This window comes from Thermobia domestica, chromosome 1, assembly GCF_964235325.1.
Source record: "Thermobia domestica chromosome 1, izTheDome1.hap1.1, whole genome shotgun sequence".
Lineage (NCBI taxonomy): Eukaryota > Metazoa > Arthropoda > Insecta > Zygentoma > Lepismatidae > Thermobia > Thermobia domestica.
The window spans coordinates 29,517,564-29,544,061 of record NC_137454.1 but is presented as its reverse complement, the minus strand read 5'-3'; the positions used below and the strand labels follow the sequence as shown (position 1 = coordinate 29,544,061).

The window sequence follows — 26,498 nt, the reverse complement described above, 5'->3', positions numbered from 1 at the left end:
TGTTAAAGTAGCGAAAATATTTATATATACCAAGAAAAAAAAAAAAGAGAAAGAAAACGAAAAGAAGAATGTGCCCATGCATCATGGCGGAAATAGCAACAGCTGACGCCGGAAATTGGCCCTGGCAATATGAATTTCCACCTTTCTTCACGTAAGATATTCATGTTTACAATATTTATAATAACAAACTGCTTCGGCTATAATTGCGATGTAAGTTAAGCCTAAAGCTTGTCTCACGTTAATTTGGAAAATTTAATGGTAAAATTATGTACTCTACATCGAAACACAGTGATACCTAGCAAATTTTTTAGCCTATGTTTAGCAGAAGGTGTCCAGCTGTTTTCTCTAAAAAAAAAAAAAATGATACAATTTTGGTAATTTCTGTTCACATTCGGTTAGTTTAGGGCAGGGTTGGTTAGTTTAAGTTAGGTTAGGCTAGTTTAGGTTACGTTAGGTTAGTTTAGGTTACGTTAGGTTAGTTTAGGTTATGTTATATTAGTGTAGGGATCCCGCATAAATTTCCAAAAAGAAATGATAGAATTTCCCTTATTTCTACTAATATTACGTTAGTTTAGGTTAGTTAAGGTTAGCTTACGTTAGTTTATGTTAGGTTAGGTTAGATTTGGTTACATTATGTTACGTCTAAGCACTTGCATCATTCATTTCTCCTGTAAACTTTGTGTTTTTTTACGAGCTTCTGGACCCCTTGTACTAAACATACTCCAAATAAAATATAGTTACTTGCTATTTCAAAACAATAGGTAGCAAGCGATAAAGAAAGTGTTAGAAATTAACGGTTCTTTCATTACTTCTTACTTTTTGTTTTGGAAAAGAAACTGTATTTGTTGACATGAGAGTTGTTCTTTGACATCAAGGCTATATAGTGTACGGATTTTGAGGAGGTTGTCCGGACGACCAATTTCGGAATAAATGCCTGTTTACAAAAAAAATGCTCATTACATTTCCATAATTCTACCATGAAGTAACCTTGCACCAAGTAGTTCCCTCCGCTTGCGAAGTGCCCTGCGGGGCTTTAACCCGTCTTCACTCGCTCATGTTCGTTTGGCAATACTATGTGAATTAAATATTAAACTTTGGTACAGATAGGAACCAATTATTACACTTTTTTGCCAAAAACTTAACCGGACGACCAGTTTCGGAATAACTGCCATGCTTTTTCTTTAACTTTTCTGGCTTTAAATGAGTCTGATATTTAGTATCTCCCCCAATCTAAGTAGTAGGAGTAGGGGTATAGTAGTAGTAGTAAAATAGCCAATTTAAAGAGTCGGGGGAGATACTAAATGCCATCCAATAAAAATACTCTAATGCTGTTTTCACAGTGATACGAATTCTTATAATTCTTGTAATGGTATAGTAAGGATACACTTGTAAACATAAATACAGTATCCTTATGCTGTACAGAAATACTTTGCAGACATACAATCATAAGATCTAATACAGTCCTCTGTCGTACGCACACATTTTAACCGTCCTTTAGCACTTGCCGTGGTTTGAGATTACTAACCTTGCACTTAAAAACAGAAAGTACAGCTTTACTGTACTGTACAAAAATGCTCCGTCGGGAGAAGTAAATGTCTAATACAATCCTATTTCATAGGCATTCATTTGTTTTAACCGTAAAATTATCATTTTTAGAACGACCATTTAAAAATTACCATTCTACGCCCTTTATAGGATGAGACGTTTAGGTTTTAAGTGGGATCAGAACCATTGTAATTCATTCGATTGATGCTTTCTCAACGTTTTTGATATGAAATGAGATTGCACCCATTTGGTTCAGGAGAAAGCAAGAAATCTACAACGAACATCGCTTTAAATTATTTCAAAAATCGCGGAATGCCCAGGAAACTGATATTAGCAACTTTCAAACTTGTAAAGGATATGGGGCATTACTGAGAGAGCATTACTTAATTGAATATAAATTATATGTAAATTATATTGAAATTGTGTGGGCATATGCATTTTGGGGTAGTTTCCATAGAACTACTAAAAGTTCGAAATATTTACGGAACGTTTCCGGGTATTACATCGTTTTGTTATTGTTCATTATGGTTCGTGGTGCGTTTAAATTCAGGATTACTCTTTTGCAACAGCTTAATTCATCAACATACCCACCATCACCGACGCGCCTGGCCCCTATGGATACTCCCACACAAGCTCACGTGTTCACCTCTGCACTGACTCTGTTAGATGTAATACATCCTTTTAATGGCAACCCAATATACGTTAGTTGATGTTTTTTGCACTGTACTTTTGGAGGCCATAGTGGCTCAGTAGTACAGTGCTTACCTCTGGTGCGTGGGGTCCCTGGTTCGATTTCCGGCCAAGTATGTGGTGGACAACATGGTGCTCGTGGGTTTTCTCGGTGTAATCCTGTTTCCTCCCACTTTCTCATTCCTTCAATTCTTCTATCATCGTTTGCTTTAATTATCGTCTCCTTTAGCCTAGCAGGGGTAGATGTGGGACGTTAAAGTCAGATATTTCATTCCGGGTTTTTGTTTTTGCACTGTAGTTTTTTACAGCGTATGTCTTCACGCTGTGTTTATGCCTATTGCGCTTAAGCTTTCTTCAAGTGAATCTACGCCAAGGGCACCCAGAAATGCATCTCCCTTACAGGGAGGTAATTTATTAGTTTCTCATCAGAGAAGCACATAGATCATGAATTTACCTGTGGCTCTTCGGACACTAACCCTGCATTTTTACTGTAGGACGCAACAAACCAAGGTTGGCAAAAACCATGGTTTTACTGAAAAAACCCAAAAAACCCGTTTTTTTTGGTTTAAATATATATATATATATATATATTTTTTTTTTGGTTTAAATAATTTGTTCTATGTATTTATATTACATATGGACAGAAATAAGTTCATTTTGCCTTGGTGTTACTATGCGACAACAGGGTTATGCTGGAATGGGTCACATAAGCTTAAAGCGGAATCCAAACCGCTTCCCAGCTTACATTCGAGAGAAATTGTCCTCCATTTGAACTCGAAACCGGGACTAACTGACCACAAATGCGATGAGTCTGCCTACTCACTCACGAAGGACTTCTGATAAAAATACGCTGTACTGATTTTTACATACTTGTTAATATAATTGTCAAGAGTCATTTCAGGATGAAAGATAAACAGTGTGTAAATATCATTCAATAAAATTAAAACAAAGTCCAATCCAAGCTAATCTTGGAAGCTACGTAGGCAGTCGATAAATTTTGCCAATGTCTGTCTATCAATATATTTAACCAACATTTGGTTCTTTCTAAAACAACAGGCATTCAGGCAAGCAGAAATATACAATTTGATTTCGTTTCGTATGTGTAGACCTAACATTCTTTCGTAATACCGTGGTTATTAAGGAGAATACTTACGCACAAAGTTATATCCAAGCTGCTACTTTGTTTACACTTGAAAGAAGGGTTGTGGTTCAACCGGAATTGAACATGGGCACTTTGATTAAAAGGTGAGAAGGAGATAAAATTTAATGCGGTTGATATGTGAAATATCACCATGAAGTTCACACGATTTAAAACATTTTTTCGTTCTCTTTCTTTTTTGGTTTAAACCAGTTTTTTTTTTTTTTTTTTGTTAAACCAGCCAACCCTGCAACAAACATTTTATTCTTGTTGAACAGGGATCAATGTGATAAATAATTCTTAGGATATGATATTGAGATAATCAATAAAAGTAATATTGCCTGTATTTACAGAACTAATATTAAAAAGTCAATGGCAAATTGAATTCGAGATCATCAAGGATTGTAAGTGTTTTATAGTAATCAGGACTGTTGTACAGTTCAAAAGTGATCCTTAAGTATAGCACATCGTAAATTTTATTACAAAATTTAAAATCACCAAAGTTTCAAGAAAGTAACTAGAAAGTTGACATTGCTGCAGGCAAAATTACACAGTTGCTTTCCGTCCCTTCTGGTCTAATGGCCAGCGCGCGTGCGCCTTTGGTGCACAGAGTCCAGGTTCGATTGCTCGTGGAAGAGTATTGAGCACGTGACGGTGGTTGTGATTCTGATTTAAACTGTAAGTTCGCATATCACACAGCTTTGGTGATGAAAATTGACGCTAAACTTCAACAAGCAATGACAGGATTGCATCCTGAGGAGAGGAGGAAGGTGCATGTATACCTCCAAATTCGGTGTATTTACACAAAAATGGCCTACCCTTTAAGACCATTTTCAGCATCATATGTTCATTATAAGTAATTTTTCAGTTGTGGCACTTTTTTTTTTTTTTAAATTTATTTATCAAATCATACGGTATATTTTCGTATTGGAATTATTGAATGTTATTTTTAAGCAGTGATTTTTTATTCCTCTTTTTCAGAGAAACTAAAGTGTAAGTTAAGATTTATTTATTTGCTTTTGTTTTCACTCACAGAATTCAGCCACACCTTGAAACACGAAAGAAACAGCTAGCAGCTTGGAAAAGTCTTGTACTCCAATATTGTCGAAGTCATCGTTTGTGCCTTTTAGATGTGAATGAAGCACAGAAGAGTCCTCTGTTTCACAACAAAAACATTAGGCGTATCCTTTTCTTGTTATCGTATAGAATTAGAGTAGTAAATTTATCACGTAATTGAACGTATTCTCTACCAATAATATTGAAATGAAATATTCCTCGCATACCGGTAATAAAATAGTGACATTTTTGTGAACAGTTCTGTTTTTGTTCCTGCATACTGGTATAACAAACAATTAAAAGAAAATTGTTTCTAGTACTTTTTTTTATTGTAAAAGAATTTCATACATTAATGTAGTCTAACCTATGGATTTCCTTTGTTGTTTATGCAGTTCGAGTTTTGTATAAATCCAGGTTTGTTTGTTTCTTTCGTTCGTTTGTCTGTCAGTCAGTCACTGCTCACCCTAAAAAAAGCATTATCAAAAATCTATAATTATTTTTTGCAGGACGGTAGTATTTCGGTGGAGTCACATGCAATGTGAAAACAAATATATGGGCATGATAACAAACGAAATGTAAAGTTCCATTTCATGGAACATAATAGTATCTTTAACGAAAGAAAATGAAATTTTCAAAAGACAATAGTTTTACATTACACAAAAACCCAAACTGAAAGAAACACATGTGAGAAGTTCTTACATTATTTTAAAAGAAGCTACATAGAATACTGATTTACGTAATTCCCAGAAAACTTGTCACAAATCAGTATAAGAGTACAAAACTTTTTTTTTTTTTTTTTTTTTTTGAGTACTGCCAATTTACATCTACTTTAATGAGTGTAACAAAAAAGTAGGAATAACTAATATTAAATTTTAATATTATTCAATCTGTCAAGGCAAAAGAGACTAAACGTTAATAGTCTATTAGTTAAAATAAAATTGGAGTTCATTCAAGTAACATGTAAAATGTGAAGAAATTTTAGTTCAGTTAGTATAATGTATATCTATGTTTTGCTGTTGTTTTAATTTCTATAGTTTTTGCGTTATACCTTTCTCTTGTACTATGCACTTTCCATTGTAAAGTTACCTACAAGTTGAAGATGGCAATAGCCAAGCCATACCATTTCTACACATTTATTCGCATAATGGCACATAGGTTATTGTTCATGTATTAAGTGTAAATTATTTTTGTGTTTATACTTGTTTTATGTTAATATTTTTTGTATGTAATATATGTCAAGTTTTTTGTTATTTTTATTTGAAAGTTAAGTTTTAATATTAGTATTCGAATGCTTAAAAATATTTTCTACTACGCTTCCATCTTTATCATTGAATTTTTGTCAGTAAAACAAGTGTTTAATCTACTACTTACATTTAGAAGAAGGAATTTTAGAATTTAGATTTCTGGACTTTCGGCAACTATAGCCATGTTAGCCCGTCACGTTTGAGAGATGACTTCCCTCGGCGAGCACACTATCCGGGGAATGGGAAGGAAGGAAGCGGCCTGGGACCTATATGGTAGGTACCACGCCGGCATTTTCCTATGTGAGAAGGACAACCTCTTTCAGGATGGCGGTCAGTGAAAGCTTTTTACACATTTTCGACGGAGTGCCCCCACCGGGAATCGAACCCAGGACCGCTCGCACCGAAGGTGACTCCAAGTAGGTGACTCCAAGACTTTCTAAACTGAGTCTGTTCAAAACGTATCGGACTTCTTTTTTTTCCTCCAGCTCGAAATAAGGCACGGAAGGGCTCTCCGGTTGGGAATGCCTGGCATCATGCGCATGTATTATTTTTTTTTTTTCATAACACCTGCAGAAAGCATTAATACTGGGCAACCAGCCTTTGAGAGTTAAAAGTAGTGACCATTGTCCGCTAAATAACGACGACTTCAGCAGTGGCAGTGCGTCAGATTTTATCAAAAACTTATTTATTCTCTAATAAAACCCATTCAAATGATTCAGGAGAGGTAATAATAATGATGATAATAAAGCTGTCATGTATGGAGCTCAGTTACAGACTCAGGTTAGTGGTTTTCTTTAATTTCCGTGGAATATTACTTCGCAAACACCATGAGTACTTCACAAATTTTGTAAGAGTATGGTGAATGGGGGCATATTTGAAATGGGGACTGGCCATCGACACGTTAACATAACACACAGTAACTTCATTCACTTATATTGCGGATCCGGGTAAATGGGGCCCTTTTTATTTTCATTTAATATTGGGTGCATAAAGAGTGTACAGTCCAGACGGCTCGTCCGATTTAAAGAAAATTCTTTCACTTTAGATTGAAACGACTTATTTGGAGACGGTTTCCCCTCTTATATTTTGTAGTGGCTCTGATTATAACAGAGTTACCCTATGTCAGGGAACATTTGAGACACTGTATATATATATATATATAGGGTACGGGAAAGATACAATACATAAACTATAAACTTGTGCACGGAGTCTCAGGCTCGATTTCTAATGGGAGTGCCTTGAAATTTGGACACATTACGGTGGTTCGGATGTCACCTTAAACTGTAAGTTCTCTCTCATATAGTCTCTGTGCTGAAAGGGACGCTAAATTCCAATCCATCTGAGATGAAATACATTTCCATCAATTCGGAATGTGAATTTTCCTGCTTCGACAATTTTATTTTCACAAAGAACCTTTAGCCATTCTTTACTTACGAGACGAGTCAGACAAAAGCAACTATTGTGACAGAAAATTAACTTAACAAGCAGCTTGCTTAGAGGATTTCAACAAATAGTTTAGTATTATGTATTTATTAGCTAAGTATAAGAAAAGACGTGATGACGTACAGAGGAATTCGAGTGTAGCAATTACATTTTTCGACGTAAATTGAAGTGTCCAGTAGTAATAAATTGATATGTTTAGTAATAAGATTACAATAAGACCAGGTGGTCTTACTTAAGGCTGCCAAATATTTTGTTCTGTCAAATCTTCATCATGTTATTTTCAGTCGTTGCTACTTGCAAACTTTCCTTAACAGCTGATAGGTCAGTTACCTCAAGAAGGAATCCTGATGGTTCTTGAAGATATGGCAAAATCAGGGAATGCCGAACCGTGTGATAAATCTAGAAAAAGGTAGGTTAATATTGTTTCTAGTTTGCTCTCTTAAAGCACATTAGATTCCATGTGAATAATTTTGTTTTCTTAATCTGAGAATTCTGTGTAGGTTGTATGTGCGTTGATGACTTCTTTAACGTGGCGAAGTTAAAGCTAATCTTTTCTAAGCACTTAACCATATGCGTGCGTTTTTAAAAAGACATCAAATATACAAAGAATACAACTAATTGAAAAAACATATAAATATTACGTAAGAAAATACCAATTTATACCGAGAGAGAGCGCGAGCGAAATCAAAATAAAAATAGCGTAAAAGAGAAAGCAAGAAGTTGAATATTACATATAGCTATATATATATATATATATATATAAAATATAAATTGAAAGTTACTATGTTTGTGATTTAATAACTCTTGAACTACCAGACAGAGCTCGATCAAATTTTCAACATAAATGAGGTTCGGGTCTGGGATGGCTTTTATCATTCCACTTTGACGGTACAACTAAGGGGATAGGAAGGGAAGATATTTAAAAATGATCGAAAATGACCGATGTCAGTGTCGAATCATAGTTTTCGGGTCGCTGAGATGAACAGTGACAATTCCGATGCCATTTAAATCCAAATTCAGCTCCGCAACTTTAGGGGAGGGGAAGGAGGAGATTTATAGAAGTAATAGGAAATGACCGATATTAGTGTTGAATCAATAGTTTTCGGTTGCGCTGACATAAACATTGATACTTCCGATGTCGTTTAACTCCAAATTCAGCCCCGCAACTTGGAAGAGGGGGAGATGTATAAAAATGATGGAAAATGACCGGTATTAGTGTCGAATCCATAGTTTTCGGGGTCGCTGAGACGAACAGTGACACTTCCGATACCGTTTAAATCCTAATTCAGCTCTTTATGTCCAAGATGAAACTATTCTCCCCGTGTGAAAGGTGGGCATTCTGCTAGTAAATATATATGTATGTATACACAGTAGAAAAAAATATGTTACTAATAAGTGTGCAATTGTTTATCAGTAGCTAATAGCCTGGTAATGAAGATTTTTCAGGAGCACTGTCTCATATATCACTTATATTGTTACTTTGTCTAAGAGAATGACATTAACTTTAAAAAAGAAAATTGCAGCTGTTGATACATTATGTATTGACTAACGCAAACTATTAAAGAGACTATGAATAATTTGATGTATAAACTCAAGTTGATGGACGTGCTCGGGGTTCTCCCGTTACCTCCCACTTTCTTCATTCCACCATTTCACTCATCTCTCATCATCGCCGTCTTTTTTAGCCTAACCGACAGAACCGTGGGACATAAAACTTAGATTTCATTTCATTTCATTTCATGTGTGATGGAGTGTAGAAAGCCAAAAAATATTTCTTGATATTATTTCTCTGAAGTGGAAGTCAGATAAATATAAAAATCTAGGAGGTAGATAATTGTTTTGTTATTTACTTTTTACAAAAGGGTAAGATTGTGGAAATTTCTTATTTCTCGTAATGTCAGCTGTGAGAGTTTATGTAAAATGATGTGATGTGGTTAGTGTAATTTAAATTGAAAATAAATCGAATGAAGCATTTTGCACTATTTGCAAGCATTTTGATTATTTATCAGGAAGACCACATGTGCAGCGATAGATATTATGCATCTCATATGTTCTTTTGTTAATAAATGCGAAAGAACTCAGCCAATTGTATTTCAATTTTCTCGGGATAAGGAGGGCGTAATTCTGTATACAGTATTTGAAAATTGTGTCTCAAATGGTTCGAAAGTTGTTGACAAAACAATATTTAATGTGTGTATATTCATTCTTGGTGATAACAATACCTTTAATTTTAGTGGCATATTATCTAATTTGGACCTGAGGGAACTGAACACAGCAATAGTAGGCCGACCATATTTATCATTTTGAATGCATCATTTTCATCTTATTGCCATCTGTACCATAGTTTTATCAAAATTGTTAATTTTTATATCGTCTTCAATATTAGTGAGGCCTGTATTTCGGTATTTTATGACCCCTAGGTCCAATCATAGTTTTTTGGCCCAATCATAGTTTTTCAATATACAACTCCCTTAAACTTTTCTCTCATGGACAACTTCGCTTATACTTCTCTCTCGTGGACTTCTTTTTTTGCATACCACACTCCAATCTCAATTTTTAAAATCATGCTGCCTGGGCGAATAAAAATACGGGTGTGATAGTGGTCAAGTAGTAAATTATCATCATTAAGACATAACATATGTCTAAGTATCAAAATCTGATGTAATTTGTTAAGAAAAAAAGAATAACAGGAACACTATGTTTTTTATACCCGGCTTCTCATACAGGAAGCTTTGCTTATCATACTATGCATCATGGCAAAAGAAAATAATAATAATAATAAAAAAGTTTTTATGCAAATGGCTGCCTGTCAACATTGATAATGAAAACTTGTGAATCAAAGTCCCGTTTTTGTCTTAGACAATATTGTCAGCCTATAAGCAGTACCTCCTTACATTGTATAAAATTGGTGTCAGTGTGGACTAATAACGTATCTCATAAGTGTTTCTGGTATAGGTCAAAAGAAGTGATAAAACTAATAGTGGCAGCTATCATATATATGAAGTGAAGACAGAAGCACGGTTATTTACCAGGACTTCATTATTTAACAGGGTGACGTAGAGCTGACTGACACATTTCAAAGTTGAATATGGCGCAGGTGTGATGGCTTGGAGTGGGTTATGGGTGGAAGATTGGAAGAGAATAATGTGTCATTTTATAGGAATATTATAACAGTTATCATGGATATCGGAGTTAGAATGTTGAACAATGTGTTTTCTGTGTTCGTACTTACTACGGAACGAAGTCAGTCATTAAAGTGGAGCGATTGTTTAGATATTTCATTGTTACCTGACATTACGCTAAAGGTCCATTGTAACTATTGTAGTGTTCTTATGAAATAGCATTCAATCCCCTTTCCATGCCCCAGCCGCAACCTACTCCAACCTATCGCATCTGCCCAATATTCAACTTTAAAATAGGTCAGTCGGCTCGGCGCCACCCTGTAAATGTTCGGTCGGACTACAATCTATCGAGGGCTACGTACCACGTAATTGTCCTTTTAATTTAATTTTCATAGGTGCTGCTGTTCATTTATACTTTTATTTCGTTGTTCTGTTATTTCTTTATTCCAACCGTATATTTATTTATTTCCACAGGTGGTATATATATTGGTGCACTTTAGAAGAATTTGGAAAGAAGATACATGATTGGGCCCAAGCGAATGGTTTTATTAATACAGTATGTACGTTGTACGAATTAGTCTCAGGGGATAACACCACACATGAAGGTAAGGCGATGTTCACGTGACTTCCCCATATCATGTATTTCATAATAGATTTTAAAAAACACAACTTGATTTATCTATACAGAAAAACTAATTTATCTTACCCTCACAGTTCAGGAAGGGGTATGGTGGGCCTGATGATACAGATTGAAATAACAAAAGTGATGTAAAATACCAGTTCCGTATGTTATTTCCCAGTAGTTGATGGCTAACGCACGTGCTTTGTGTCCTTGTGGTTCCAAATTCTTTCCTTATTTGGCATACTTGTAGTTCGGATTCCTTATTTGACTGTAGGTCCAATGAACTTCGCTGTTAAAAGGAGACGTTAAATTCCAGTCATTGATTAATTCTTTTGTTGGTAATCAGGAACGTGTATTTAATTATTGTTTCTGGAAGAAAATAATACCTGGATGTTATCTGTTTCTTGTGATCTTCAAACTGCGTTTATACCTAGTGATTAAAATAGTTTGCAAGTATTACAAGTAGTAAAAATAAGGAACAACCAAGCAAATTATATATGAGTATAATGCAATATTGTAAAGATTTGTTACATTACTTCACCCTGTGTAGAATTTTCTTATGATTATTGGAACTGTCAACCCTTAATGCATCAGTAAGTTTCTAACTCGATCATTCCATTGCAGCAATTACTTAATCAAACACGTAGATAGATAGACATTATAAAGTAGTCAGCTCCAACGTATGAAAATCCTCCACAGCGTACTAAAACAACAAAACCAGGTACTACAGACATAGTTCCAAATATCCTATACATCGCAATGTCAAATCTTCATCTTCAGAGATTCAACAATATTATATATACAGTGTTCTAAAAATGACGCCCACTGACCACAGAGCACTATTCTACAGGTTAAAATTAAGCGAAAAATGTTATATGATGGAATGTCCTCCGGACCTTCTTCACCCCCTATGGGGAATCGAAATTTCACTGTATAGCAACATCACATATTAACTTGGAACTTAGCATTTCTCTACAAATATATCAAACAATTACATCAATGTTAAGGTAATAACACCCGATATATATGCTATGGCTCTTAAGTTCACCACAGCGAACTATAATTGCAGCTCAGGACGTCTTGTTGGAAATCTCAAATTAAACTTATTAAATGCACAAGCCCGGTTCAAAAAGAAGCCAAACTTCTAAAACATGGAGAAAAAGATAATATTCACCATCTATCTCCAAAATGTTCCCCTCCACTCTGTACGCACCGCTTCTTTCTCCCAGGTTTGGAGTGCTTCCTGGAACTTCAATTTTACATAATTTGGAGTCTGCTATCTGTGAGGATTGATCTCAACTTAAGGAATAGGAAGAAGTCAACTGATGCCAAATCTGAGGAGTAGGCTGAGTGTCGGACAGCATGTGTCTGGTGCTTTGCCAAAGGCTACCGGGCAACGAGTGAGGAATACATGTACATTATCGTGATCATCCATCCAGGACTTTCTCCACCATATCTTTGGTCTTTTTTTTTTTTTTTTTTTTTTTTTTTTTTTGTAATTGTGTGATGTCAGCGTAGATTACTGCTTTCACTGTAAAACCACGTGGTATGAACTTTGAGTGGACAATCCTTTGGCGGTTTAAAATCATGATTAACATCAGTTTTACATGAATTTTTTCTCGTTTGTGGGGCTCGTTTCACATGAAGGCTTTCTGACTCTCTGTGGATTTTCGTTTCCACATCGTACTTGCATAGCTACGTTTCACCGCTAGTGATTATGTAAAATTTCCGGAAATTTTCAACCGCCAAAAAATATTTTTCCCTATTTTTTCAGGAAATATTAGTAAATTCGAGGAAAAGATGTTTTGTTTGTATATGATTTCTTTCAATATACATTACCTTTAACAGGCTTTAAAATTTAATATTTCTTGCTTCAAATATGACTATTATGATTGATGAGATGCTCTTAGACAATGGTAATGGAATTGAATGAACAAAGAGATCTTGATTCAACTTCCAAATTTCTGAGTAAATCTAGTGGTTAACTCATTACTAGATCTCTAAAACCGTTAGGAGTAAGACCATGAAATTTTGTAAAAATAATCTCATTCTACCCTACGAGAGTAAGTCAATAAATATATGCAATCAATTTTTATTATTGATTACCACAAGAATACAATCTTTTTATTTATATATCATTTTTCAACATAGCTTTTCAATTCACCTGATCCACCGTTGCACAACCTTCCCGATACCCTCTGAAAGAAAAAAAAAAAAAAAAAAAAAAAGGATTTTGGTTGCACACCAAGCTACGAATGCACCTCTTCCTTTGCCTGTTGATCAGAGCTGAATTGACTATCTATGAGAGCATCTTTAAGTGGACCAAATAGATGGTAATCCGACGGGGCGAGATCGGGACTGTATGCAGAATGTTTCAACATCTCGAAATGCAGCTTCTGCGGAGTTTGAGCGGTGTGAGCGGCGATATATGGATGCGCATTGTCATACAACTTAAGAACGCCTTCCGACAATCGACCTCTGCGTTTATTACGAATTGCAGGCTTTAACTTTCTTATCAGCGTATTACTGTACATAAAAAAGGAAGTGGCGTGACCATCTTTATATCTCAACAGCGCAAAGCGGACTGATGTGATAACGCTGCAACGTACTACAGACGAAGCCAACGGTGACACCTAGCGTCTAGCGAACACACAATGCCGTAGAGCTAACGTGAAAGCAAAATAGAAAAATATTGCAGTTACTTATTGACTTACTTTCGTAGATTGCAGATAAGACGGGAGTTTGCGAGATTCGCCTAAAAAGGGGAAGATCGTCTTAGAAATTTTGTGGTTGTTCAAATATTCGAACTTACTAGTTGTAAAACTTCGAAATTTTGTATAAATAATCCCCATGTAACCTAGGCTAATGATGAAATGGAGTTTTACAAAATGTGAGCCTTAAGGAAGGAAACAGGGTGAGCGTGTACGTAACTCCAGTGAAATCGAACTTAAATCAACAACAATTCTGAAACCGCAAAAAAATTTACATATATTTTCCAGAAACAATTATTCTTCCTGTACTGAAAACGGGCACTGTGCTAATTATTTTAGAATTTATATTAGATATGGAAGATCATTATGGGACATAATGGATTATTCATCCTAAAAGTCAAAATATTTTTATCGTTTATCACACTCTTTATCGTTTATCACGAATATTCTGTAATTTAGAACTTAAAAATATTTGTAATTATAATTGTAGCTCTTCTAGTCTATTAGATTTCTCTTTTTAGAAATCAGTCTCAAGGACAATATGTATATCGTACGCGAGGGCTAGAAAAATCCCCGGCGTTTGATCGTCATGGCGTCTTGAAGTGTGAATCTGGCGCCTAGCTAATTTAAGGCAAAAACATGGAAGCCTATATATCAAATTGCATTTTTATTATTGTGACGCCTGGTTTTCAGAACTGGAGCCTATATCAGAATAAAATCTTTCAAGTACTGTCATACGTAATCCACAGAACTCATTCGATCTGGATTTCTTTTTTCCAAAGCTTTGGTTCCCGAGGTATTGACCATCAAATTTTGGGTTTTGATTTAGTCAAACTGCTGCGGAAATTTTACTAATACTATTAAGAACAGGAATTACTTTAAAATAACATGTAACATATTTATTAAATATTAAGTAAAATTAATCGTGTATTTATATCAAGGGCTAAAATCAATCATGAGTAAATTTTCCCCGCAATTGGAAAACTAATTACTAGTTAGTAAAGTAACAACAAATGGAAGGCCGTAGGCACACGTTGTTGAAAGAAGAGCGATATGAAATGAACTATGCACTTGCTTCCAGCTGGAAAGTTTCATATGTAGTTTCACATGTAGTGTGCCAGCCAGAAAATAATCAATTGGTAGCTATTATGGTTATTGTTCGAAATTGAAACTTTGTCAGGTAAGTTATTTTCTGTACGTAAAATTAGCTAAATACTAATAAAACTCCAACTGACTAAAGCAGTACATATATTTTAAGAGTATATGTGTGTGTGTGTGTTTTGTTGCAATTTCGAGTATGTAACATATCCTTCCTCAGACACATTATCTTCTTTACCTCACTGATTGATACATCAATCTCTTCCTGATTACCCGAAGTCCTTTCGTCGTGGTGTTCTCCTCTACACACTTCCTTAAGAACACTATCTGCTGTCTCTTGAATATCTTCCTCCTTCTATGCTTCCACTCTGTTCTCTTTTTCAGCATCGGAAGAGCTTAGGAGATTGATAATATGTCAGAGGAAGGCTATGTTGCACAGCCGAAATTGTAACCCATACACACACACACACATACACACACACACACACATATATATATATATATATATATATATATCGTCTGAGATTCAACACCGCGTAAGTATCATTTCACCAATTTTACAGAAGAGACCAAAAAACTGTTTTTTTAAAAAAATACCTTCAGCCTGAATAACTTTTAATACAACCAGAGACGCCGTATTACTTTGAGGGAATAAAAGAGCCATCTGTCGTGATATACGGATGGAATGAATGGAAGAAAGTAGAAATGCTTTCAAAGTCTTGACTGGAAGACCAATCGGATAATGACCATTAAGAAGACCTAGGCGCAGATGGGAGGACAATATTAAGATGGATCTCGAAGAGATAGGAATACAAAGTATAAACTCGATCCACTTGGCTAAGGATAGAAGTCAGTGGAGAGCTTTTGTGAACGCGGCATTGAACCTCCGGGTTCCATAGGCCATAGAGTTAGTTAGTTACTTAGTCGTGATATACGTGTACTACTTAACCAGATTGTGCGCCATACTATACTGATTCTAATGGTATCGAAAACTCAAATTCGCCAAAATTGGAGATACGCGGTGTTGAATCTCGGACGACGTATACTGCTTTGGTCAGTTGGAGTTTTATTAGCAATGTTGAATTTCCCAAAGCTACAATGAATAGTTTACTAGTTAAATACAAACTTCAACTCATTACTTGCCGCAGTGGACGCGGGTTTGATTACGGCGCAAGCTCATGTGAATCGAATTCCACGTTAATATATAGGTCCGAATCTCATAGAGTCTCGGTGCCGAAAGGGACCCTAAACTCTAATCCAACCAAATCAATTCATTACTTTTAATGCATCCAGAGGCGTATCAAGCGGGAACAGCAAAGTGGGCTTGGATCCAGTCCTACCAAGTAACAGAATGGGGAGAACTGGAGGAGAAATCTTATAAATCTTTTTTTTTTTAAATAAATAAATAAATAAATAAATGCAAAGGATATTATGTATAATCTTTTTCAAAACCTAGCCACATACTTCTGTTTAAAAGGCTGAAGGCCTGCGTATGGTATTGTAGGATTTTTGTTTGGAATAAGAATAAAAGTGCAAGGCTTTTAATGAGTAGCTGTGATTTTTTTTTTCAACAAAACTGTACATCTGAAGTTAAGTATTTGTAGTTGTTGCGCATTCAACAAGTACAGGCCTAGTAAAGATTGCAAATTTTACGATATCATGCAATTTTCGAATCTTTGAACAAAATTTAATAATTTTCTTTTATTATAGACCACTCGCTCATCTATAACAGTGGTAGCCAAACTTACGAAGCTTCCATACCCTTTTTAAATCCTACTGTGAGCTGCCTACCAAAGTAACAACCATCTTTTTTTTTTTTTTTTTGGTTAAATCATACATTTGTTTATTGCCTATAAACTTACATCTCTAGTAAATATGAAATCAGTTTTAATTAAACTGTATATAACAAAAAGAAACTGAAATTGAATTGTACATAAGAAAGAAATTGAAGAGTAGTTTGTAATAAATAACAAATGTAATAACAGTTCTTTTTTTTTTTTTTTATCAGACTCGTTAACTTTAATGAGAAGGATGGAACATCTTTTTATCAACAGCAGTTCTTTTTTTTTTTCTGGAAGTCTAATCTTCTAGATTTACCAACTTTTACCCCAAAATTGGCAGCATTGATCAAGCTTAGCCAACCGGTTAACGCGATCTACCGAAAATGTCCCCGCGAGCTACTAGTAGCTCGCGATCGACGGTTTGGTGATCACTGATCTATAAGATAATGTATATAAAAACTTTTAATTCTATTAATTCATTCTAAATTGTAATTAGGTTATAAAGCCTCTAACACTACATTAGAGAAAACAATGAACATAGTTATAATTAAACAATTCATAACAATTGTTAGAGTCATTAGATCCAGGAGGTTTAGGTGGGCAAGTCATGTAACCAAAATGGGAGAACGTAGGAACAGTTGCAAGATTTTAATTGGAAATCCAATCGAAAAAAGCCAATTAGGAAGGTGAAGACGTAGATGAGAAAACAATATTAAATATTAAGATGGATCTCGCGGAAATAGAACAGAGTTACCAGTACCTGGAAAACCTGGAGAACCTACAGAAGTCAGGGAATTTAGTTGTTAATAGTACAAATAATCAATAACATTATTACTATTATTATTATTATTATTATTATTATTATTATTATTATTATTATTATTATTATTTTACTTCTTTGCTTTTGACCATGCAAAGGATTATGAGTATAGTTTTCTTTTATGACTAGACTCCTTAGTATGAAGGACTCGGAGAACTTCAGACGATGAAATGAACGTGGTTGTACCAGTCTTACTTGTAAGTTTTGTGACAATATTAATGTTAACCCCCCTATCCTGTGAGTACTCTCAATCTCTAGTTGATTGTATGAGTGAAGGAGGGGGAAGATTGAGAAGAAAGGGATATCAAATCTCAACAAGCAAACTTATAATGTAAGCACACACTCTGGTGATCAAAGATCTGCTTCAATTTTTTTTTTTTTTTTTAATCTTCCTAATATCTTTTTTAAACCTCGGATACGGGTCAATAGGAAGACCGAAGACTGCTGCCAGAATGTTGGAAGCGTGCAGAGACGACAAGGTACGACTGTTTTATGATGTACTGGTTGGCCACTGGAACCACCAGTCGTATACGTGAGTTTTCTAGGGGTTCTCCCGTTTCCTCCCACTTTCTTCATTGCACCATTTCATTTATTTCTCATCATTACCATCTCCTTTAGCCTAACCGGCATTACCGTGGGATGTAAAACTGAAATATATATATATATATATATATATATATATATATACTATTAACCACCAGTACTATTATTTTTCAATTTCCTAGTCACTGGATTGAGAGAAGGAACACGGTTAATTAATTTCAATCTCATGAGCTTTGTCATACTGAGAATTTTGAAATCTGAGATGTGCTCTTTGAAAATTGGGATCTAGGTCATCTATGGGAAAGGATAAAGCCGTGGGTTTCTCACATATTGAGGAGAATTTAGAGAAACATTAAATGTTTAAGGAAGTTATTGAGAATGGTGGTGGGCATTAGCACACGTATTGCTCAAAGGAATGTTGCAGTCATCAGTTGTCCTGACTTCGTGAGCACACTGTGTAATTCACCTTGTAATCCACCTTGTTCTTCTATATCTTATTATATATTGTTAAAAAAAAAAAAAAAAAAAAAAGTGTTTAAAGTCGAATTTTCGCTACAACTGTCACCATTGAGTATATGGTAGGATTCGTACACCCACACGCATTAAAAGACACATATTTTCACTATGAACACGTGTTTTTACAACTTATAAACAAACAGTGGCAGACGGCGAAAGCAACATTTAAGGAAGAGACGAAGTGGACATGAAGAACCACAAAGTCTCCCTCTAGAAAAATGGCTATAAAAGAGGACGAGTATATTACGGGGACAGTCCCGTTTTAGGGACGTGTCCCGGCGTCCCGTCAGTAGGTGGAAAAAAGTAGCATTTGTCCCGTTTTATGCAAGTGTAGGAAGTAAATATCAAAGTACCTTTACTCCTTGTAAAGGTGGGCCGCGGTGGTTCAGTGGTAGAGCGTTCACCTCTGGTGCTTGGGGTCCCGGGTTCGATCCCAGCCCCCGCCAAGTGAACTTTGTGGTGGACAAACACCGTGTGCGTGGGTTTCGTCGGGGTTCTCCCGTTTCCTCCCACTTTCTTCATTCCACCATTTCATTCATTACTCATCATCACCGTCTCCTTTAGCCTAACCGGCATAATCGTGGGACGTAAAACTCAAAGATTTCATTTCATTTTTCCTTGTAAAGGCATTAATGATTAATAATAACAAAGAGGCAAGAATTGAACTGAAATTCTCTACATTAAATATGATCTACAATTCGCAGTACTGCTCGAAAGGCAGCAGAGGTTTTAGCAGTTACTTGTTTGTTTTAGAACTAATTTACGCACTGAACTGTTTCTCATTTCTCATGATTTCTAAAAAGCTGGAACCTGTCCCGTTTTCAGCTGAAAATTTTATGGTCACTCTAGCAAGAACAAAAGTATTGTATACGTTTTTAAGATAAATTTTAGTATATCTAACTTAATTGCAGGAAACAGAAAATGATATTTACTGTACAGTGTGAATGCATACAATTTTAAAATAAACGAAATGAAATGAAGTCTGTCAGTTTAACGTCCCACGTATATGTTCTTCAGGCTAAGGGAGAGGGATGATTAACGCAAGTGAATGGTGGTGGAAGAATTGGTGGAATGAGAATGTGGGAGGAAACGAGAGTACCCGAGAAAACCCACGAACACGATGCTATCCACCACAAACTTAATTGGCCGGGGATCGAACCAAAATCCTCGCGCAGCAGAGGTAAGCGCTCTGCCGCTGAGCCACCGTGCCTCCCCTTAAAATAAAATATCAACGCAGAACTTCGGCCTAATTCACAGAAGAATGATTTTAAACTTATTTTACTGTTTATGATAATTGATTACACAAATGTGAAAAGATAATCCTAAGAGAAAAGAGTCAGATCTTACAGTTTCTAGTTTTTGATTGATGACTGGTTCCCGTTCACAGAGTCGCGTTTTTATGGAGGCGTTAAAAATCGAGGTTCAGAAGATTATTCCTTATTTTATTGTGGGGATTTCATTTTCTAACTCGATCGAATAGTTGCGAGCCAATAGTCGAGAATTTACCATATAGGTATATATCTATTATATCATCATCATCATATTCATTCTGCCAGTATTGGCAAGTCAGATGCCGCAACTGAGAAACTTCCATGTTCCACGGTCTTCCGCTAACCTCTTTGTTTTCACGTAGATTTTTCTCTTTGGATATCGTCCATTAATTGTAGTCTCCTTCGCTCCCTCCCTCTTTCCTGCCACCATACCCTTTACACATCCCTCATGATACAGTTTCTTCTTACCCAATACCCCAACCGGTTTCTCATTCTCCTCTTACTTTTCTTCCCTACCATTTCTAACATTTTCTCATTTGCTTTCCGCTGGATCCAGCTAATTCTCGCCACTCTTCTCCATACCCACATTTCAAAAGCTTCCAGTCCCTTTTCATCAGTTTTGCGTAATATCCATATCTCTGACCCATACAGTACAATACTCCACACGAAGCATTTTATGAGTCCTTTTCTCAACTCTGTTCAAGGTCCCATAAAATGGTATTTTCTTCATTTCGCCATTCCTATCCTGGCTTTTATTTCGCGTCCACACTTTATATCATCGCTAATAATACTACCCAGGTATCGTAAACTAGTCATTTGTTTTATTTTCGCCTCTCCTATATTTGACACCGACCGCTTCGTTCCATTCACCAAGGCTTTTGTCTTTCTAATATTTATTTTCATCCCATATTCTTCACGGCCTTTCCTCAAGTTTTTCTAACATCTTATTACGAGGGCAAGTCAAAAATTATCTACACTTTTGTCATAACTTTTCTTACATTACGCACTTTGTCTTCTGTCCTCGCATATTTTATTGTTATACTGTTGTGGTAATGCTGTGAAAGTGTGATCTTAATTCCTCCATTTTTCTTCCTTCTGTGGCAGATATAGCTGTCATGGCTGCTCCATTAGAAGTTTGCACCAAAGAGGAACAACGAGCAGTGATCCGATTCCTCTGGTCGAAGGGTGTCAAAGAGTCGCAGACTACCATCGCAATATGGGAGAAGTGTACTATCACGTAAAACTGTCTTTCTATGGCTCGAGAAGTTTAAAAGTGGTCGAACAAGTGTAACGCGTGAAGAGGGAGCAGGACGTCCATCAACTTCCACTACAGATGACAACATTCAGCAAGCTCGAGAGATGGTTCTGGCGAATAGGCGAATCACTATCGATGAGGTAGCATCTACTTTGAAAATCAGTCATGGCTCTGCCCATCAAATCATCCACGACGAGCTCGGTTTTCATAAAATCTGTGCACAGTGGGTACCAAGAAAGCTTACTGCAGAACACAAGCCCACTCGTGTTAGGGTCTGTCAACGCTTGCTCAGTCGCTTCAACAACTAAGGTGATGCATTTTTAAGCAGAATAGTCACCGGCGATGAAACGTGGGTTCATCATTATGAGCCAGAATCAAAGCGCCAGAGTATGCAGTGGAAACACCCTTGATCTCCGACGAAGAAAAAATTCAAGACCGAACCATCCGTAGGAAAGGTTATGTTAACTGTGTTTTGGGATTCACAGGGGCTTGTACTGGCAGAGTTCATGGAAAAGGGAAGGACGATCAACAGTGCGAGTTATATAGTGAAATGTTGAAAAAGAACCTGAAGCCGGCAATTCGCAACAAACGCCGAGGTTTGTTATCGAAAAAAGTTTTGTTGTTGCATGACAATGCACGGCCACACATGGATCATCACGTTATTAAAACCATCCACAAGCTAAAATTTGAGTTATTCGAATACCCTCCCTACAGCTCAGACCTAGCTCCATCTCACTTTCACTTGTTTGGGCCACTCAAGAATGCTTTGCGTGGTCGCCGATTTGCCTCAGATTTATACGTGCAAAATGCGGTGCAAAAGTGGCTTCACGACCAACCGAAAACCTTTTATTTGGAAGGAATACGTAAGCTCGTTGACCGTTGGGCCAAGTGCATTGATAAGGAGGGAGATTACGTAGAAAAATGATGTGCATAGTATAACCCTAGCTTCATGTAAATAAATTGTAGAATGAAAAGTGTAGGTAATTTTTGAATCCTAACAACGAATTTAGAAGGAAAAAGAACTTAGACTTGCAACCAGCACTGTGAGAAAATGGATACCGGAATATTCTAAATCTATTTCGAACATATAATCAGAAACAATTTATCTCCAACAAATGGAAATATGACTATTCTATTACATCTTGTAACCTCATTGATTATTATTTATTAACATATGAATATATTGTTACATTTTATGACTTTTTAGTATTACAAAATTTTGTGTGTAGCTGTGGTATATGTTATACAATATTATATTAACATTCTAATGAAAACTTATACAAACATTTGTAGTTTAACAGCCACAATGCATACTATGGACAATAATGAAAGTGGATTACAGTTCCTCCGTCATAACATTCAATTTATTTATACATTAAAATTAATACAAATGTAAGTGAGTTGTCTATTACATATCATCATATCAATTTGATGTATCAAATACACATACGGACATGTTACTAATTTCATATATGTATATTGAAGTATGTGTTCATTATTAGATAGACTGTGTGGCCCCGCGTGGCGTAGTCGCTGACGCTCTAGCTTTCAATGCGAGCAGCCCCTGGTTCGATTCTCGGTGGGGACACTCGGTCGAAAAACTGTAACAGCTTTTTCAGACCAGCCATCCTGAGTGAGTTTTTTTTCTGGATTTCCCTCATTCACACTAGGCAAATGTCGGAATGGTACCTAACAATGGTTCCAGGCCGCTTCCTTCCTTCCCCAATCCTTTTTTTCTTCCCTTTCGTGTGCTCGTCGAGGGACGTCATCTCTCATACGCGTGACGGGCTAAATGACCTTAGATACCGACAGCCCAGAAGTATAATTCCTAATCCTTAGATAGACTGTGTGACCAACTGATTAGTTTGTTTTCCTTCGTATCCTAGTGGATAACACGCGTGCTCTCTGTGTTTCCTTCGGGTCAGTTCCCGGAGGGTACTTGGCTACAAATTCGAGTAGTAATTTGGATCCCAACCTAGAAGATTTTAGGTCGCAGGCTTAGAGATGAATAAGACATTTATGTCAGTATGTTCATTCTTGCAGAAATTGTTCATATGGAGAGTATTTGTTTTGTTTTGTTTATGTATAGTTTCAGACACAACTTGTTGTCTGTTTTACACTGAAACATGTAACATTAATAAGCAAAAAATAACGTTAGCAAGAAATATGTAACAATAGTAATAGCAAAATTTACAAAATATCAACAAAAACATTAACATATATTTATATGAACAATTTGGTTTGCACAATGCGGATCGGAAAATACGTCCAGGGGTAAATATATCTATAATATAACGCCACAGTTCGAATTGTTAAAATATTGTAATATCAATATAAAACTAATTGCTGCTCACTATTAAGATTATTTAAAAGATTACGTATTTATTTCAATTACATGAAATACACTATATTTTGAATTAGTGCCAATTATTTTACAGTTATAAGAGATACGTCTGTTTTACAATAACCAATAACCATAACAACCAATGAATAAACACTTCCACACGGCAACGAAAAATAAACATTAAAAATCATTTTTCATGACATTAGTTATTATATATTTTTTCTTGTAGCGTAGCTTGTGCGTGTTAATATAGCACTTTTGCCCTAAATAATAAATAAAATGAATAGAGTAAATACGCATTATACACGCTATCGTTGTAATGGTAGGTAAAAGTTTATTGAATTCAGTAGTAAGCCTATACATGAGCGACTTTTGGATTATTGCAAGTCTAGGTTTGGAACACAGAATAGACTCTATTTTGTGTTGTGCGAGTAAGTGTTCTAAAATTAAATGTGGAACGTAGAGGGTGACAGTTTAATTTTCTATTTAATACTTTGTGACAAAACAAAATAATATTTTTCTTTCTTCTTGTTATGACCGGGCCATGGTGGCTCAGTGGTAGAGCGTTCACCTCTGGTGCTAGGGGTCCCGGGTTCGATCCCAGCCCCCGCCAAGTGAACTTTGTGGTGGACAAACATCGTGTGCGTGGGTTTTCTCGATGTTCTCCCGTTTCCTCCCACGTTCTTCCACTATTTCATTCATTACTCATCATCATCGTCTCCTTTAGTCTGTTTGGCATAACCGTGGGACGTAAGACTCCAAGATTTCATTTTTTCTTCTTGTTGTGACGAGTAATGTTAATTTACATCTACTTCTAATGGGCATAACGAAGAAATAGCAATAACTAATACAGAAGTTTTAGTATTATTCAATAGGAGTACCTTTAAGTAACATGTGAAATATGAAGAAATTTTAGTTCAGTTAATATAATTTGTCTATGTTTTCGCTGTTATTTTAGTTTGTATTATTTTCGTGTTCCAACTTTCCCTTGTGCTATGCACATTACCATTGTATAGCATTGCCTACAAGTTGGAGAAAGCAGTAGCCATGGTATCCATCTCTACGCGTTTATTTGGGTAGAGATTCTCCGATAATGGAACATACGTTAATGCACATGTATTAAGTGTTAATGCATTCTTTTATGTTAATATTTTCTGTGTTTGTGTTTAATATGTGTAAAGTTTTGCTTATTTTTGTTTCAAAGTTAAGTTTGAATATTGGTGTCGGGATGCTTAAAATATTTTTTTCTACACTTCCATCTCCATCTTTGAATTTTTGTCAATAGAACAATAACATGTTTAATTCATTGCTTGCACTACTATTCAGTAAGCTAATAAGTGATTTCAAGACTTTTTAGACCCGGTCTGTTCGAAAAGTATCGGATCTGTATTTCAAGCGACAACGAATAAGGCATGCAGTCCGATTGAGAATGCATAGCTTCTTCATGAGCACGTATGTGAATTTTTTCATGATGTCTGCAAAAGGCATTACTAGTAGGCAATCAGCTCATAAGTATTAAAAGTAGTGATCATTATCAAGAGTTTATTTCAAGGTTACCGACTCAAACAAAATCCACTCGAAAGCTTCAAGAGAGTCATCTATATATTAAAATGCTATGTTGTTTCTGGACGTTTATATGTTTGTGGCCAATTCGTTTGACAGTGATATCTCGGAAACCACAAGCTCTAGAAAGATACCGTTTTCACTGATCAATTGCAAATTTTGTGCAGATTGTACAGTTCTAATTGAATATTTATAAAAAGCATGACCGTTATTTCTTTATTTCATTTTTTAGGGGTATACTGGAATTATTTTAAAAGTAAAGCATTGCATCCTATAAGTTATACATTCCAGCACAACACATTTCTATACGGGTTAGTATATCTTTCCGGCGTTTTGTTTCATGGCCAAATGATAATGAAAAACGAAGGATAACCATTTCTCCAGGCTAAGATGAATCTTTACTGTTTGGACTGTTTTGCCAATGAACACCATATATTAGTGACACAATTAACTGTGTATGTAATGTATTTCCTTTTTACATACTGCATACAAGAAAGAAAACACTGATCATGCATGAATTAGAAACTCCAACCGGAAGTAGGTTCAAATTTTGCAAACGGTGGGAGATATTGAAAAAAAGATCTCCCCTTTATGATTCTCCTTGCCGATTTTTATCAAGACGTTCTTCACTTGTGTCTGTAAAGGGATATGTACAGATGTTTTGAGGAATGACAAGGAGATTCATGCTCATGTTCATGTGAATAATGCGCTGTGTAGAGAGCACAGGTTCTAGTAATAATAATAATAATTTTACCAATTTTTGAACTTTCTACAATATTGAAGGCCGTATGTTACCTTCGTAATAATAAAGAAATAATAAAAAAATAGGATGAACAAGTGGACAAATGAGTTTTCTTTTCGTTATTTCCTATCTTGTATAGAGTACAAGAAATTGCAATGAAGCATAAATAGCGTGAAATTAACCTAAGAATTTAGAAAGTTCTTTGAGCCAGTGCGAAAGCTATTTTGTTCATAAAAATTTTCTTAACAGCGTTTTCGAGGTATCTTACTCTTGCCTAGACACTTACATTGGTATGACCAAAAGGAATAACAACACTAAATTGAAGGAACATGTAAGGCAAGCACGAGATGATAAGGAAGGTATTTCGGGGTTGTTGAAGCATTTGAAAAAAAAAAAAAAAATACAAGTATTAAGTCCAATATATCAAGCTTTTACACTATGCAATACAAATGATTGAAAGAGACATTTCTGAGGTTCAGTAGGTTAGAACGGAAAGTCCAAAACTAAATACTGAAAAAAAGGAATTTGGATAAGAATTGGAGTACTATCATCATCAATCTTATTACCAAAAATTGAACTTTTACTCTTGTACGATATAACTTCATTACTTTGCTTTATAATATTAATAGTTTCATATTTCTATACTAGGGGGCACCGTAGTCTAATGTTTAGAGCGTTGGACTCACGTCTGCGTTGTCTCGGGTTCGATTCCCGGCCGGTGCTTCCTAATTTTCGGCGTCCACCCAGCGTCGTGAGACGAACTGGGGAGCCACGTGAATAAAAGACGTGTCAGCCACTATGTCTAGAAAGCTCCTAATTCGATTGTTAGAGATAGGCTCATACAGCGCGCAGATCCACGTGTTAGTCGCTAGGCTAGACGTAGTTCATCCGATAGCGTACAGATGGCATTAGAGTAGCTCAGACCCACAAGGGCTGTTACGCCAGGTGATTTGATTTTGGTTTCTATATTTCTATACTACTGCAAAAATTTTCG

At 35.8% G+C, this 26,498-nt stretch overlaps 1 protein-coding gene across 1 annotated transcript in view; it reads left to right on the top strand.

The window, feature by feature from the left end:
* The window catches only part of Vps25 (vacuolar protein sorting 25), a 50,567-nt gene continuing 24,069 nt past the window's right edge, over nucleotides 1-26,498 (top strand). The window contains exons 1-4 of the mRNA XM_081755980.1: nucleotides 1-151; nucleotides 4,409-4,554; nucleotides 7,438-7,525; nucleotides 10,713-10,843. Coding sequence (XP_081612106.1) covers nucleotides 69-151; nucleotides 4,409-4,554; nucleotides 7,438-7,525; nucleotides 10,713-10,843 — 448 coding nt within the window. The 5' untranslated portion in view covers nucleotides 1-68. The remainder of the gene's footprint in view (nucleotides 152-4,408; nucleotides 4,555-7,437; nucleotides 7,526-10,712; nucleotides 10,844-26,498) is intronic.